This window comes from Toxotes jaculatrix, chromosome 2 (assembly GCF_017976425.1).
Source record: "Toxotes jaculatrix isolate fToxJac2 chromosome 2, fToxJac2.pri, whole genome shotgun sequence".
Classification (NCBI taxonomy): Eukaryota; Metazoa; Chordata; class Actinopteri; family Toxotidae; genus Toxotes; species Toxotes jaculatrix.
Window position 1 is genome coordinate 13,190,821 of NC_054395.1, and position 17,567 is coordinate 13,208,387.

General features: G+C 39.7%; 1 protein-coding gene across 2 annotated transcripts; it reads right to left on the minus strand.

Moving 5' to 3' along the window:
• Positions 1–299: 299 nt before the first annotated feature.
• LOC121200232 (ERBB receptor feedback inhibitor 1) lies at positions 300–9,253 on the minus strand. Of its 2 annotated transcripts, XM_041065395.1 has the most exons (4): positions 9,077–9,253; positions 4,565–4,725; positions 3,695–3,774; positions 300–2,644 (listed from the first exon to the last, which is right to left on the minus strand). In XM_041065395.1, the coding sequence occupies exons 2-4, from the start codon at positions 4,609–4,611 to the stop codon at positions 1,638–1,640; spliced, it is 1,134 nt and encodes a 377-aa protein (XP_040921329.1). In that variant the 5' UTR covers positions 4,612–4,725; positions 9,077–9,253; the 3' UTR covers positions 300–1,637. The 2 variants fall into 2 exon arrangements, with proteins under 2 accessions (XP_040921329.1, XP_040921337.1); XM_041065403.1 differs by lacking the exons at positions 4,565–4,725; positions 9,077–9,253 and adding an exon at positions 3,912–4,175 and having other exon boundaries at positions 3,695–3,870.
• Positions 9,254–17,567: the final 8,314 nt, after the last annotated feature.

Genomic DNA, 17,567 nt, shown 5'->3' on the forward strand with positions numbered 1-17,567 from the left:
CATTTTCCAAAAATGTGTTGATCAATTATAAACCAACAAGGTTTAAAGTCACTTTGTTTGTATTATGATATGCGTCATGTAGAATCACAATTTAGTTGACTAATTTATGAGTAAATGAAACGGCTCCAGAATAAGCTTCCTCTTAATTATAGTTTCCTTTAAACATCTATGGTACAATAACAGGGGGGAAAAAAAGGAGCTGAAGTTTGTCTTCTCTTTACACAAGAAGGTTGTAATTTCACGAGGATCCAATTTGAGAAAGCAGAGACCATCAACAAAAAACACTGAACACTGAATCATAGAATGAATAAGTTATTTTTATTTCTATAAATAGATTAAAAACACAATTTCTCAATGATTTGACACAACAACATCTTGAACTTACAAACAGCCTTTTCTCAGGTCAAATTTGACAGAGAACATTCATGAGAACTTCCAACCCATTGTTGTAACAAAGGCTGTGAATGTGGGTCTGCACGTCAACAGTGTAAATGTAACATGATTTCCATGCTCACACACAGACACAAAAGGAATCATTAAAGGTCCAACCTGTACATTTTTTTACCACATTTGCAGTATTTGAGCTAAATTCACATACATTATGGAACAGCTTGCCTTAATTATTCATATTTAGTGTTTATCAACTCATCATGATCGAAAATAAAGGCCTGTTTTACATACTTGTATATAAACACAGCTGGTGTAAAACCTTTAACAGCAACAGAAAACATGTATGACTTAGATGTTGGCTTGTGTTTTTCATATGCGTATCAGAGGTCAATCAATGTAAGAGCAGGTTTCAGTCATCTGTTCTGAACTTTGGAGGTCTGGCTACTCTTCTGTTTGCATTAAGATCACAGAATGTACCTTTAAATAAATTAAAGGCTGTGCACATGAGAATAGAATACAATGAACAAATCAATACCTGAAATGATAATGTTGAGTATTTTGTAGGTAGAATGTAGCTCGGTGTAACTTTGAAATAAACTCCTTAACAAAAGTTAAGTGCATTTACATCTTGGAAACTTGGAAACTCTCTTGAAACTTTATAAAGAAAGAGTCTGGTCAGGTGAACTCTTTCATATCACTGTGGTTTAAAACCTGTGTCATTCCAATATTGGCCACATTGGTCACTGTCAAATTTAACATAGATAATTATCTTAACGTGAGAATGATTCTGCAGAACATTAAATCTATCAATACATTACACTCATGATTTAAAGCAGCATTGTCATAAAAAAAACACATGTACAAGCCCAGCTTGTGCATACAGTAATTATTTGCTCACTTTTAAGAAATATAGTATTAGCTCAGTTTCTTGTAGTGATATGAGCGTGTGGCTGTCAGATTTAAAAGCAAAGGAAAATATTTCTCTACTATTAGTGAAAACACTGGAATGTTATGATGTTTTCTGGGTTGAACTAGAGGAGGCGTTGCTAAAATACTGACTGGTAAATGTTCAGTTATAAACAGACAAAAACCTCACAGTGTGGTCCGGTATCAGTGATCTTAGAATACATCAGGCATTGAAAATAACACCAGTACGATATTAGACATGCAAATGTAGCATGAAGATGTTTTCACACGATGCCAGTCACAGTTCTGTAGTCATCAAGTAGTGACATAAGTGAGTGTTTCTATCTGTTCTGCCAGACGCCAGCATTTCCCATCCTCGCCGGTTCACTGAGGAGTCTCTCTCGTCTGTCTGTGTACGGCGGTCGGCCCGGCGGCAGGAGGATGTAGTGTGTGGCACTGGCCTGTCTGCCATCCTTCAAAATAGGAACAATGCAGGGAGAAAACTGAGCTGCAGGTGGCGACCTTTCGCTGTGCTGTCTCTGTAATGCCTTACTCACATATTTTGGGTTAGCAGCAAAACTCTGAGTGGCAGGCATCACACCGTTGATATAAATTGGAAGGCTTTTGGGGCTCGGGGTACGTGGTGGGCAGGGCGGGACTAAAGGGACCCTTGGAGGAATTTTGGGAGGCTTGTCCTCCTCAGTCTTCGAGAGAGCAGGAGGTTTTGGAGGGATGGGGATACGAGGAGGGATTTGTGGCTTGTCATAGGGGCAGGCTGCGGTGCTGCTGAGTGGCTGGAAAGCAGGGCCTGAGAGGGAAAAACGAAATCTGGAGGAATGGTGTTCGTCCGGCTGTTTGCTACACAAAGGATCCCCACCTGCTGACGCCACATGCTGATGGTCTTCTCTGTGGAGAGCAGGTGCCCAGTTATAGGCTACAAACCCACCTCCTCTACCTGTTGGTCTGTCCTCTCTGCTTGGCCAGGAGAAAGCCATGGAGCCAACCCCAGCAGCACCTGCGCGCAATGAGCTCTCCTGGTAGGCCTGATTTACTTGGCCACAGTCTCTGTTACTGCCCCTGGACACGGCCTTGGGGCAGCTTTTGGGCAAAAGGCGCTGTCTGTCACTGGTGAAAAACTCCACCTCGTTATCAGCTGCTTCATCCGCCATGAGCTCCTCAGGGTCAGGCAGAGGCGGCAGGGGTTTGGTCTCTCTCTGGAGGCCCCCGAATACTGTCCGTCTCTGAGAAGAGGGGACCACCTGGTCTCCCTCATGGGGCCGCAGTATGTTGTCAGACGGTAGGCGATAAGACTCGGAGTAGAATGGAGATTGGGGCAGGGAGATATTGTCTGGGAAAGGGAAAAAGAATCACGTATTAAACCAATGTCCTCATGACACCCTAAATTTCACTGTACAGCAAAAAACCACAGCTTTTTTATACAAGGTTTTGCTATCACTGCTGTTTCCGTCAGGGTGGAAACAACTCTCAGAGGAAGAAACATGGAAAACAACTTGCAATGAGAAAAAACTCTAGAGTGTCATGATGGTGTAGGAGGGGAAAAAATACCAGGGGGAGTAGGCTGCCCATTCTACTCAGAAAAAAAAAACCCTCCTGTTTTGATGAAGGTATCTTACAGGAAACAAGAGTAAAAAACATGTTGAAAACAACCGCTTAACCTATCACCCTCTTCGTCAAACATCAGCCACAACACCCTGATTAACACGGGAATCGTTATTATCTGCGGGGCAGGCCACAATCTTAACAGAGCTTCCCATAACCTTCTCTGTGGAAACATCCGACGTGCCCCAGACTGCAGGAACAGTTGGTGACCAGGGAGTGATAGCTTTGCCTCCTCCTTCTCTGATACACTGCTGAGTCCCGTGATGACAAAAAGTCACCTAAACCCTGGCTACATGTTTTTTTTATTAGTCAAACAGCTTTTAGGCTCTAATTCTTCAAGCAAAGACGAACTTAAGAATATAAATCTATTATATTAGTAAAATTATATAAATTAACTTAATTTGAAAATTAATCAAAAATGTTAAATGCTGTGAAAAATAATCACTGTCTTTATACTTTTCTAAATTTTGTTTATTGGCTTATTTTATGGTTTATGGCTTATTTCTAATGTAACTCATCCCCGTCTAAAGTTTATTGCATCAGTAATTCATTTTCAAAGCCCCTGCAATTATCAATAATAATTACTTAATTAAACAAAGTAAACAAAATTACCATTATAATGTTTCTAAGAAATATTAACTGAAGTTGACACTGAAGTTGTCATTTGTGCCGTATTCATCTATGCTGGTTGTAAATAGTTTTCAATCTGTAATCTGGGGGGGGGGGGGGGGGGGGGGGGGGAGAAATGATATGTAAAACTAATACATAAAGGACTCACAGTTAAATTCCTTGGCCGTTTGCTGTTGTTGAAGCTCCGTCAGGTTGTGTTCCATGTCAGCACTCAGGCCAAAGCACACTCTGCAAAGCAAGAGAGGTTGAGAAATCCACACAGAGCTGTGCATGTGTGTAAATCATTCCTGCACATAACCTGCCACAAGTAAGTCATTATATGTGAAATAACAAGCACGACGTATGCTTTAACAGAATATATGTTGCATTCATTTTTATGTATTTACATTATGTAACACCACTGCAAGTTGCTGGACGTCTTCTCTGAATCTTCATGTAAGTTTGCTCCTTATTTACCTAATATTGTAATTTTCTTTCATATTATTTTGCTATATATTTCTGCTACAATCACTGGTATTTTCTACCAACATACACAACATTTGTTGCATGTCTGTCCATTCTGAAAGGGGGTCCCTCCTTTTTCCCAGTTAGATGGGGTTTTATTCTCTGTCCTTATCCAATGTCAACAGTCTAAGGATAGAGGACGACTATTGTGTGTTTTAAATCAAAGGATATGATGAATTCTGATCACAGACATATGGAAACAATTAGAGGATTACCCCTGGGAGTAATCTGAAGTGAATGCAAATTTAAATGAAAGCAAGTTTTCATCATTTATAACATCTTGAAGATTTGTTTTTGGATATGTGTGAGGTGCTGATTTTTTATTAGTAATTTTTTTTTTCTCTTTATACATCAAACATGGAAAAATATCAGAATAATAAAAAATGCCAAGTCAGAATCATACTCCTGATGCTATATGATGAAAGTAAAAGTCGTGATGTTATAGTTATATATATTAATAATTGTTTCTTGTTAACGTTTTGTTCTTGCCAGTGCCAGAATGGCGTTTGCGTACCTGTTCAGGTCATGCTCTTCCCAGTAGTTAGTCTGCCTCTTGGCCATGCTACAGCAAAAAGGTAGCTGTGTTCTTAAAAATCATGAAGGTCCGTTTGGTAAAGCTCCAGCACAAGTCAGCTCCATCAAACCCATCACGGCTTCATCCTAGCCAGTGGTGAGCTGTGGGAGAGAAACAGAAAACGGAGTGGTGAGGGATTCATCTTTTCCTGAGCAACAGGAAAACCTGAACATTCACTCCTTATTAATCCAGGTGTGTAAGAATTATGCTCTTTAAGTTTTTAAAACTAAAAAAAAAAAAAGCGTCTCCTCCACATTTGGCTTTTGAATTATAGCACCCCTTCCATTTGTTCTGGTCACACCTTCATCAGTGTGAAATGCTCATAAACCATGTACATCTGGAACACAACCCCATCCAGCACATCCAGCTGCATGCTCTCATCCTACCAGGCAGGTCAAAGGTCAGGGCAGATACTATAGAACAATTAATTTGAAGCTCGAAACACAAAAGCATATATCATCTATAGATTTAATAATTTATATTATTATATTATAGTAAGTTTAAAAAAGCATTTTGTGAGCGAAGTAGGCAAGTGATTTTTTTACATCTTTTATTAGTTTGTCTTGACTATTTGCTAAACATAGTAAATAACTTACATTCCTGAAACACTGCACCGATGTAGGTGAGCCTCCAAGAAACAACAGTCACAACAAAAGCCCAGTAAATTACTTCAGTCTGCTCTGGCAGCTGCCATGTGTATCTCTTTGTGGTTCCAGCTTAAAGCCATTTGTCTGATGAGCAGGCTATTGCGCAACCTCTGGGTCAGATGTGGGAGGCCAGCACCACTCCTCACCCTCCTTCCTCCATGTGACCATGAAACCCTGCTGTATCCGCCCTTATAACAGGGACTAATTGTGCAGCATTCCTATGATGCTGAATGACAAACTCCACCACTGAGACGGCACACCAAAGCACCGCACTTACACACACACTCTTAAAGGAAACGTTGGTCTGACTAAGAGTCGGTTGTCCTAATATATATTAATTTATTCATTTAGCACTTATGAAAAAAGGACATTTACACTGTAAGGAAAGGAAATATCTTTATTAAGGTGTTTAAGAGGATCAGATATTTACCATTTTAATATTTAAGTACATATACAATGGCTGCTTCCTACCTACGTGAAAGGTGAAAACACAAGGTGGAAGGGCAAAGGGGGAGCTTAGGTTAAACACACCATCTGACAACTGAAGGGATTTAAAACCAAGCCCCTTTGTCAGCAGGACTCTATCCTGTGTCAGTGAGCTAAGTCCTGATTACCTTCCAGATTCCAGTAGGGATGCCAATGTAATCCCTGTAATCAATGTTATACGTCTGGGTAACTTTTATTCTGGCAGTAAATTATCCACAATATTGTGCACACATGAAAATGTGCCACTTTTAGCTTTCAAAACAATATTTACAATGCAGATACAACATGGATAATTACTGCCTTGATCACCTACAGTAAAAAAAACTGCATTTCACAATAAAGTGTGAGCACTAAACTGAAGATACTGTATCCTCTATATTCCCTTTCCTGTCTGTAGAATTAAACTATGCAGCAATTCTCCTGAAAAAAATGCTCAGAAACTGCTAATTAAGAATCCACCCCCTACATACATACACACACACACACACACACTCGCCCGAGGTCTCTGTTTTACTATCACACTGCAATCTTATTCTTCAAAGTCCTGCTTTGTTTCACGTCACCAACAGGTCTACAGCCGATGTGGGCAGTGAACAATGCAGAGCATGTATAATTCAACAAAAAAACCACTACAAACACGACAGTGACCCATGTATCCATTTGAATATTTATGCAATCCTTAAAACAACCAACTGTGGCGTCATTTCCGCCAGTGAACCTCGGAGATGGAAGACGCTGAACAATTATGAATTCTACCGACAATTACTCAGCGTCCATGAATGGAGCCACTCTCGGGCATGAATGAGCCTTTGTGTCACTTTGGTGCGCAGCGAAACTAGCCTGAAAACCCAAGTGAACTCTCCCATGAGGTTAGGACTGAAGATATGCCATGGAGACAAGCAGACATGGCCAAGGTATGAGCCTGTGCCACAAATCCCCCAGCAGGAGAACTGCATGAACTGGCACTGCTGGAAGGACAACCCAGAGGCTGGAAAAAGCTGTTTGTTTATCTCATAAGGGAGCCTTGATATGTTGTCCTTGGCTGTCCCCACCACACTTTTTTTTCTCAGGCAAGAGGCCATTCACTGACTGGACTTTTACATATTATTTTATTGTGATGCTGGCATAAAGTATGCGATTTATATCACCTAATTATTACTTGCTGTAAACTCTAGTGGCGAAGTAACACTCACAGCCTACAGAAATCTTACCAAGTGCCTTTGATGTAAATATTTCCACCACAACATTAGTAGGCCATAGTACTAAAAGTGAATTGAAATATTATGTTATTTTATTATGACTTAAAACACAGTTTTCAAGATTAGTATTTGCAGCCTAGATAAAAGTTTCTATTACAAAAATAATCAAAATAGTGTGAATGGTTTCCTTAAAGAATAGATATATAAATGTGTGACTGGGGTTTAACAAACCTTTAAGGTTACTAACAAACCAGACCTGTTGCAGACACAGGGTATAGTCTACATGTATTGGCTTTTGATGGGACATTTGTGTGAGGCCCGAGCTGCCAAACCATTCACTTCACCAGATAATGAGAATTCGATGCAATACAGCACAATGGGACACAAGTGCCGAGATCCAACCTTGAGGCATTTGAGTAAAAAAAAAATGCAGTTTGTGGTATGACCAAGATATCTGACGAAAAAACAAAATGCAGTTATATTTCTCTTTATCATTTGCAAAAACACTGAATCTTAATCTTTTGAGCATGTACAAGATGTTACTGTCGTTTGCTTTGAAACTGTGACATTAGTACATTTTACATTTTTATGTTCTCGATCCACGACCAAAATATTGTGTCTCTAATAAACTAAGAGATGACAGTATGAGGGAATTCAATCTTTTCATCCACTTTTCTATACGCTGGGAAAATTGCACAGCCCACCTGGCCAGTATATGCCACATATCAGACCAATATACACTTTAGCGTAATAATAATAATAATAATAATAACAATTTTAGTTCTTATTTTTACACTGTTATAATTATTATTTCCTACTGTACACGATCCAGCCTCATCATTATGGCACGCTACATTTCACAACACCTTGCTTGACGTTACTTTGAATCTGACTCTTCGAATCTTGACTTAAATCATCTTGACTGTGGGACGGATGCAGGTGAATGATTACTCACTGGGATCGACTCATTTCATTCATGAACTATACTATAGTTTACTTAATGACAGTCATGCAGTTTGTTATGATATGAATCATATGAATCAGATTAAAAAGAGCCGTATTTGATTATTGATGCTGATTCAGTAGGTGTTGGTGGTGGAAAAAGCCAGCAGGTGTGGAAGTTACCATGGAGGCTATGGCAAATATTATATTTTGTGAGTTAATGAATCACAGCTCCAGACAGTAATTTTGACTGTTAGGCTTCAAATTAAATCACTAAAGTCAGTCATTCACAAATTTTAATGAATAATTTTGTAATATTACAAAATTCTGTAAAGGGGAGAACAGAGAAAACCTGAAGGAGAATAAAAGCTAAATCTTTATAGGCTGAACTATTTACAGCTACACAGAAGTGCATTTCCTCTAGCAAGTTCATGTGCAGCTTTCAAATGTGACTGCCTGTAAATAAAAATAAATAAATAACATACATTATAAATCTAATGTGAATGCAATAATCTTGTGAAGCAACTATTTAACTTCATAATGTTCATTTTCATTTTCCTTATAGAATTTTATTTAAACTTTAGACTAGTTAAAATGTCAATAGACTACATGTAGATATAACTCCATACTTACAGAAACAGAAACACAGATAATTATCATCATACCTAGAACTCATGCTATTTATTTTTACTTTGACCACCACACACAAACTAAGGTATTTAGCCCATGACTGAGGCTCTCTACAGCGCCCGCTAGCGGCCCACCGGAGACAGGCCGAGCAATGCCAAAACCATCCCGCCTCGATGGACTCACTGGGCGGACATCGGGGAGCCATGCAGCGGTTGAAGAGAGCAATCTCTCCCGCTGCCCACAGACAAATGACCCACACAGCTGAGCTGTATAAATCTACGTACAGTTCAACTAAAGGGTCTTTTCAAAGAAACAACAAAGTGCTGTGTTTTTTAGCAACATCCGATTATTTTCACATGTAACTTTAAGTTTCTCTGGAGAGAGGAAATCAACCAATGTTGCTTTAAAAGAATGATTTGAAATAAGAGGACTTTCCCGGTCACATCACATAAAACCCTGCTCCTGAGCGGTCAGTTTAAATAGACTTAAAATCCAGTTTCCATCGATGAACATTGTGATTTTCATAAGTAAGTGGATGGAGGTCTTACCATGAAAATGCAGACTACTTCTCCCTCGCTTAAAGCCGGATCACGCGATCTAATCCCGTCCAATGTGAGAAAATCTGTATCTGTCTGTAATAGTACGAGTCCCCGGGTCAAAACTGAACCATGTGCAACATCCCTCCTCTGTCAACAACACTGGGAGGTGAAACTCATTTTGTCAGAGTGACGCGGTTTTCCACATCTCCTTATAAACGCATCCAGCACCAAGAGCACGACTCTGTAACTCCACCCAAGACCGCCTTAAAGGGAAAAAATCCGCCTAAAATAGAAAAACCATGAGGAAAAATTAAACACCAATAGGAAAAAAAAGGGCTATGGCTCCTAAACCATAAATAACTACATTTTTTTTTTAGTTTGCTTTTGTACTTAAATGTTAATATTTGCTATTTGATTTTACTCTACTCACTTAATTCCAGCACCATTTTCAGAGGGAAATGTTGTATATTTGAATCCACCACATTTGACTGACATATATTGTCTCTGTTTACGTTGCAGATTTAATTCAGTTTAATTCAATTTTATTTATATAGCGCCTTCCACTGTCAAAATTGTCTCAAACATTACTTTACAGTGTACAAAGTGTACATATGAAACACATGATATTCTCATAAAATATGATGCATAGTTCTTGGTTAAACTACCAAACAGTACCAAAGAGTTCAAATCAGGTTTTTGGGTTTTTTTTTGACCAACCACAACTTTAAAATGCTGTTTGTACATTAAAGCTGCTGATACTTAAGTATAATTTGCTGCGACCATTTCTGTACTTTTACCTACAGGCCTATGACTAGTAGTGGAGATTTTAAAGGATCTGAACTCTGTCACTGTAAACCAGAGAAGAGGTTATTCACCTGCTGGATTTTCAGTTCAATCTATGGGTCAAAAAAGCCTTTAGTCATACAGGAAATCATCCCAGGCGTGGCTGTAATTAGCCACAAAATGCTTGTCCTCAGTGCCAATGGGAGAGAAAATTTGTGGATGTCACATGTGACTGCTTCAAGGTTCAAAGTCTCGCAAAATGTCTGTTCTAAGATAATTTATGTTAATGTTCATAAATCAGAAAGATACATTTCCAGTTTTTGCAAGCAATGTTTCCCCTATGCAAAGTGAAACAGAATCAGAATTTGAATCATTTTTTATCTGAGCTGTGTAATAAATGAGTGTATGGGAAATTGCCCTTCATAACACAATAAACAATTTTTGTCTGACCTGTGTGGGAGTCGGAGAGAGTGTGGGTGGCTTCTGGCGTGAGTACAATATGGGGCTGATAGAGAGGAACAAGTACAAGATTGGCAGCCTATTTGTGGTGGATGAGGACTTGTTTTGAAGCCTGCATGTCACATAGGAGTTCACTGTCTGTGTTTGTCTTCACCCACGCTGAGAGAGACAGAGGGACAATACAGGAGGCCATTTACCAGAAAATAACAGAGAAGTGAGCGCAGGCCATTCTTGTTTTTACCACAGAGTCCAGACCACACTGAGTCTACAGCCTTCCTCCAGACTGCCAAATAATGTTTTACTGTGGTAACAATCCACATAAATCCACTGACAAAATAGGCACATTAAATACTGTAAAGTGCTGAATAAAATAACCACCTCATAAAAGTGTACAAGAGATGCCAAATGACCCTGTGACCTCCCCACCTTCTTTCCTATTATTCACTTGTTCCACTGTTGTAATACTCCAATAAAATCCATATAGGGCCAAATATGGATTAAGGAGTGCCTTAAACCTATGTACCCACTGTAAATTAAAAACCCACAAAATAAATACGCCACATGTAATGTGCTTGTATTGCCGCAATCATCAACTGTCCCTCTCTGGCCGACGTAACTTGTTTGCTTAAAGGAATACTCATGCTTTTCAGCAAATAAGCTGTTTGATCAACTTCCTGTTGTGCAATGAAGTGATTGGTAGCACATGTAATGCAGCGTGACATAAACGGGTAAAACTGCTGTCAGTTGTGACGTAAAGCTTTGTCTTTAAAGAGTAATGGTGTAGCTCATATCTTGATTTTGAAACTTGATACATACAGTCCCTTCAAAGGCCTTAGTCTGGCCATGTTGGTCTGTTTTGTCATGTAGCGTTTACATTGCGCCATCCAAAATTTCAAATTTTTGCCACCTGGACCAGCTGATTTTCTCGTCCCTGCCGCTCTGCTCTTGATCTGCGGCCCTCTGTGGGTGCTTGTGGTGACCCAGGATGCACAGAGCTGTGGGGGTTGTTGTCGGGGTGGGCCAGTCTCCCACAGGGGAGGTCAAGTCATTTCCTGCTCTGAGAGACCTCCGTCCCTCACAGCTGTCAGTGCAGTCAGAAGCCCAGAAGCCCACCTCCCACATCTGTAAACCCCCCCACCCCCACCCCGCCCTTGTGCTTTTTTCAAAGATGTGATGGATTGCTCTGAAGGAACTCCCTCATGCTGTTACAAAATTAAAGATGGACCATCAAAGCTGGGCCGAAATCAATGACCTCTTTATGATTTTTTTTTTATGAGCTCAATTGGAGACAAAACATCAAGGTTAAAGCAGGAAAGGGTTGAAAATAAACAGCAAAAATAATTCCTGAAACATCAAGCCAGATAGGTAGAGCAGATCTGTCTAGATCATATCTCTCCAGAAAATGCTGTGAACAGCAGATATAACCCCTGAAATGAGAAATACCTCAGAAAATAAATGTCTGCCCACCACTCATTTAACAATGTCTCAAGCTGGGATAGGAAATGAAGTAAGTAGGTGTTAACATACGTGTTCTATGGTAAATACATTTGTGTAGGTTGATCTGCTGACATGGTGACGTGGGGAATTCTCTTATAGAGGAACCAGCTGTGTACAAACATGTAATAGTAATTAGAGCGCTGTTACAGACTGCAGACAGACAAGCCTGTGGCTGTTTTCAAAGTCATGGTCGACCTGTCTTATGTTTGAGTTTCACATTCCTTTTAATCGTAATGCTGTCATTCCTGAGAATAAATGCTAGAGGTTCTAACAAATAAAAAGGCTTGTATCTTTGTACCACAGTTATGTTTATTGAATGTACACATTTAAAATAGATAATTAGGTTAAATGGCTTAGTTACAGCTGCTACATGTGCAAGAAATTAAAATTCCTATCCATTAAATCAAAAGTTTTTGAATGGATGAGTAAACTAGCGTGGGGTAGACAAAAGGAACATCGTCATCCAACTCTGGATGAAGTTGCTTTGATTGTGAAAAACCAGAGAGAAATTATTAGGAAATTCTCAGGTCTAGTTTACTGCCATTTGTTTTTTTGTATCTGTGTTACCACCCACCACTTCCTTCAGCCTGAAAGGGAACAGTCATGTTTGACGATTTTATTTCAACGTAGACACTCTGCCAAACAGAGGGTATGTTTTATACATTTCTACGAGCTTATTTTATGCATACGGGATAAAGAGGTTTACAAAAGTTATGATTAACTTCTGAATCAGTCCCATCCATTCAGAATGAGCTATGTCCGATTTGAAAAACACACCCTTCGTTTAATCTTTTTCAATTTTAATGGACTTGTGGTTGGGTCTGACATGTTGGGGGCGTCAGGCAGGAATCGGGCTCCTCAAATGTCTGAGTGGGCTTTGCACCACGGCCTTTGACCTCATCCCGTGAGGAGACAGCTCAGTTATCAAAGAACCAACAGCCACCGGGAAGAAGAGGAGGATGGGCTGAAGAATGATGTTTCTGCTAGCTTTGATTGGTGGATAGCTCAGGAACCGCACTGAGGGCCGAAAGAAAATGCTTTCCGTGAAATCTATTCTTACGCAAAACTGATTTTTTTAACTGCATGAATAGCATTGCTACTAATTTGTTCTGTGAATAAAATGTAGTTACAAGCAAGTGAATGGATTAGAAGTGGAAAACACAAAATACAAACACATGTATAAACACATAGCTTTATGTGTGGTGGTGTAATCCCTGTAGATGACAAGAAAGCAAAAGAGTTTTCTTTTTTCCCAGGGTACCAACGGAGAAAGACAAAACAGATTCAGCAGGCAAAAAAGTGACTGAGGAAGTGGCAAAGATTGAAGTGATTTAAACTCTGTGACATCTAATTTCATGGTGACAGCTTCAATGAATGGCAGAGACGAAAGCATAAAAAGAGCAATTCTTTGCCCAGGATGCAGCACTGGAGGCCTGGGCAGCTTCCCTACCCGTGGTTTCAGGCCTCTGTGTGGGCAGCGGGTCTGCAGGCCCAGCAGGATGCCTTCCGCAGTGCTGTGAAGTTGATCTCCAGTTCATTAAGAATTTCAGTTGAAATGAGGGAGGGTAAAGGAGGGAGAAAAGAGGCTTTGCACTTTTTAGAGAAACCATATATTGCCAATGGATTTGACTTTATTTAAAATCTTATTTCATTCTAACGGAGCAACGATACCTTTCTTCTTTGTCAGAGAAGAAAATATTATTTCGTGGCACCAGAACAAGTTCAGGACAAACATACAGAGTGTTTTTCATTTCGGGTAAATGGATGTGACAGGATGACACTGTCAATATTTGCTTGTTTTCACAGAGATCACAACTTGTTCTGGGGTCAAAGTCGACTTGAATCACCAAATGACACACAGGGTGACCTTTCAGGAGGACAACAGGAAATAGTCAAGTTTGGTAATATAGTTGTTCAACTGCTTATTATTACAAGTTATTTATTTATGTGTGTGTGTGCACGTCATGACTCTATTCTGCTGAGTCGTGGGGGTGATGGGGTGGGGATGATGAGGCCAGCTGTATTTTCACGGTTCACCGATTTCCTCAGAAAACTACGATAGCTTCTCTCTTATTCTGTCTCTCCACACAACATAGCTCAGAGTCCTGAGGCATGACAAAGTCATTCTGTCTTTATTCCTCACTCTATCTCTCACTCCCACCCTCCTCCCTTTCCTTCTCTCACCTTACTTACTTCAACTCCATCACTTCCTGTTGAGTCACAGATAGACTGCACCGAGTTTTACAGTTTACTGCTCCCCTCCTTGCTTTCCTCCTCCACTTCCTTGTTCACAGATGCCAGTGTTGTAAGTAGGAAATACTCAGTATGACATTATAACAGCCCTCCAGTAGATATTACTGGATGAAAACAGGAGACTCTGTGAAAAGTCAAAGCAGACGTGGGAGTCTCTTACTGGCAACATGACTGATTCATGCTGTAAATGACTCGGAGGATCATTGGATTATTAGCTCTGCAGAAAATTCACCACATCACTCGCCACAGCATGTCACCAGTCATTATGGGGAAAAAAAACTGAGCTTCAAGCAAAAAAGGGAAACAAAAGACAGAGAAAAAAAAACAGAATCCAATGAAAAAATAAAACATGAAATATGTCTTTAGATAACCTTTCTAACAATACCGACCACTGAGTTGAATTGCTTGGAAAATATTTCTGTATTGCTATTGGCAATTTCAGACGTATCCAAGTAAAGCTGGAGTAAGTGATGCTGTGGTGAGGTAAGGCCTTGGGTAAATGTAGGCCGTTCATGCCTGTGTGTGAGGGAGGGTTGAGGGCAGGGCTCTGAGAAACGAAAGGGCTCTGTGGTGGACTGGTTGAGTCATTCAAAAATACAGCTGCTGACTCAGTTTGCAAACTTCTCCTGGAGCACGTCGCCAGTCTATCTGGCATTTTTTATGTGTGCGTGTGTGTGTGTGTGTGTGTGAGAGAGAGAGAGAGAGAGAGAGAGAGAGAGAGAGAGAGAGAGAGAGAGAGAGAGAGAAAGAGAGAGAGAGACCTGTTCTTGTGAGGGCCAAACATCTTCATAAAGACAGGCTAAGAGAACTCCTTCAGGTTGATCTTTGTTATTCTGAAAAATAAAAAATGTAGACTGAGGTTAACATTATAAATTAGTAAGCAGATTACCTCAAATGGAAAAGGAAACATTGCCCAAAGGAGTGCCTATTCACACCACTGCTGTAATCCCATCCTGGCACAAAAATGTTTTTCTGTGATTCAATCATTTCGTCATTTCTTCAGTTTTCTCTACACACCCTTTTGGCCTCAGTGTTCTTATAACTGTGTTAGTCCAACCATCAACACAATGTGATCCATCTGGGAGCATGGACTGTGGGAGATACTCCAGAATTAGTCATCCTAGATGTGTTGCAAGGTCCAGGAATGGAGTACTGCTGTTGACATTATTGTGTTCGGAGGGTAATTAGAGGACACCTCCCTCCATAATGGAATGTGATTGCCTGATAAAATTGTAGCTGAGCTGTTTTACCTTGTGTAAGGCAATGTGAGTCATGCTCTATTTAGTACACTGTGTATGCACAGAAATAACCTGTTTGGCTTTACTCACTAGTTTAAATTTAATTACAATAAAACGGATGGTTGTATTAAAAAAAACAAAAAAAACAACAACAATGAGCATTAGGTTCTGGTAAATTAAATGCAGGCATCATTAGCCTCAGCATGTTCAGATTCAAATAGATTTTCATTACTTTGAGATAACAGGAAGCCAAGTTTAGCAAGGCCAGTCAAGCACCATCAGCTGGGAGGTTAAGGTCAAGTGAGTTGCTGAGACTTTTATCTGCTGTAAAGGCCTGCGCCAATTTCTGCTAAATTGGCACCATATTATTTGTGATACAGTCTTATGGTAGATTACTAAATTACTACAAAATTCTAAGTCATGTTTGGTGGTGGTGGTTTATTTAATTCACTTGTGTGCCTAATTATGTGACTAACTGCTAACGCCATTTTTGCCCTCTTAGGTTTCTGATGTTGTTAGCTAGCTTCAAAAGAACAGTTAACGGTTGTACCTTTGTTGCTATCGTTAGTTAAATTCTCACATAACTTAATTCTGCAAACTGATTTACCCAACATACATAGTGAGTTAGGCGTTTTCATACTCTGGTTGACCTGTTTTAATTTTAGCGAGTGGGTTTAACCTTAACGCCAAAGAACCGAAACTAATTAAGCAGGCTGATAAACTTAATATTAATTCAATTAGTTATCTAACTAGCTGAATTTCGCTAACGTTAACGTCAGTGTTAAGTAGCTGTCCTAGCATATAGCTAACGACAGTTAAGCACTGTTTACAGTGGCTTAGCGTTAAATTATTTTAACCTCAGTGGTAGTCTACTATAAAGGAAGTAGATTATTCTGGCTAATTCAGCCTTATTTGCCGAGGAATAACAACCAATGTTTGGCTAACGTTATAGTTTAGCCCAGCTAAGGGAGTTATATGTTTTGCTTTGTGTTGTCACCATGTATATGTCATCAGTCTAATACAGGTTTAACTTTATTTTATCCTTCAGACTCAAGACGGACCAAAGTTTAACATGACTCAACTCCTTGGCGATTTTTGTAAGTGGTGCTGGTTTTCATACAGCTTCACATCATGTGATGTTTATTTCTTAATTTCTACATTACACAGACTCAACACAGAAAGCATTCAATCCCAGTCTGAAGCAGTAACACAGGTAGCAGCATTTCTGTGTGACAAGCATGGTACTTAAGGGCTATGTTTCAGATGCAATGACTTTTTGATTCACTATAATTCTATGTCTCAAATCAACTTTATAAGAGAGTAAACAGAAGTTAAGAAATGGGACATAGCTACAGCATATCTCTTTAATGCAGTTGAAACAGACTTGAACAAACTGCAGCTCCAGTATCGAAGGGCAGAGGCGGCCAAGCGGGCATATACTGAGAAAACCCAAGTCCTCATCTACAGAGACAAGTAAGAGGCCTCCTTCATTTACCATTTCTTGACAGTTCCAGAGACACTTTCCAATGTTTTGAGTCCATTCTATATGTCTTAAATATGAAACTGAAGAGATTTAATACATTTAATTAAATGGCCATAGTTATTAACATTAACGTATTCGAGAGCATAATGACATTAAAAATGCTGATGGAAATCTTAAAATTTCTGTGTACCATTGATCAGAACTACAGCCATTTGTGCATAAAACTAGTTGTCAGGAGGTGAAATAGAGTGAGGAAAGCAAGGCATGTACAAAGGTTATGAGCCAGACTGAAGCCTAGGATGGAAGAATCTCTTTAAGCAAACTACGTCAGTTTAGGATGCCTTGTAAAGTAGAAAGAGTATGTAGTTAAAACAATTCATTCTCACATTAATGAGACCTGTGTTGCTTTTAAAGACATCTGCTCTCTGTTTTCATGTTTGCCTGAAGCATAACTTGTTATATCCTCCGTAAGTTTTACATGTGTTGTCCAAACTTCATTTGTGTTTGTGTCTTGTGCCATCAGGCGAGAGATCCAGAGGCTCCAGGATGAACGTGAAAAACTTTTAGGCAACCTTGGAGTCTCTCAGACTTGTTGGAACGATGCTAGTGTTGTTCAGGACCTTACTGCCATGTTGGCCTATGGAGACAAAATAGATGAGAGACTGAGGGCAGAAAAAGGCAAAGTGGCATCTTTGAAAGATCAGGTAAAGAGTGTTTTCCTATGGACAGAGTGCTGTAGAGTGAATTCAGTTGATCCTGCTTGTTGGCTTGGTTTTCAGATTTTGAA

Coding starts and splice junctions, on each gene's coding strand:
- LOC121200232 (XM_041065395.1), bottom strand. CDS start 4,611: ATGGCCAAGAGGCAGACTAACTACTGGGAAGAGCATGACCTGAACAG. Junction 3,775..4,564: donor GAAGAGCATGACCTGAACAG/GTACGCAAACGC, acceptor CTTGCTTTGCAG/AGTGTGCTTTGGCCTGAGTG. Junction 2,645..3,694: donor AACGGCCAAGGAATTTAACT/GTGAGTCCTTTA, acceptor TCCCTTTCCCAG/ACAATATCTCCCTGCCCCAA.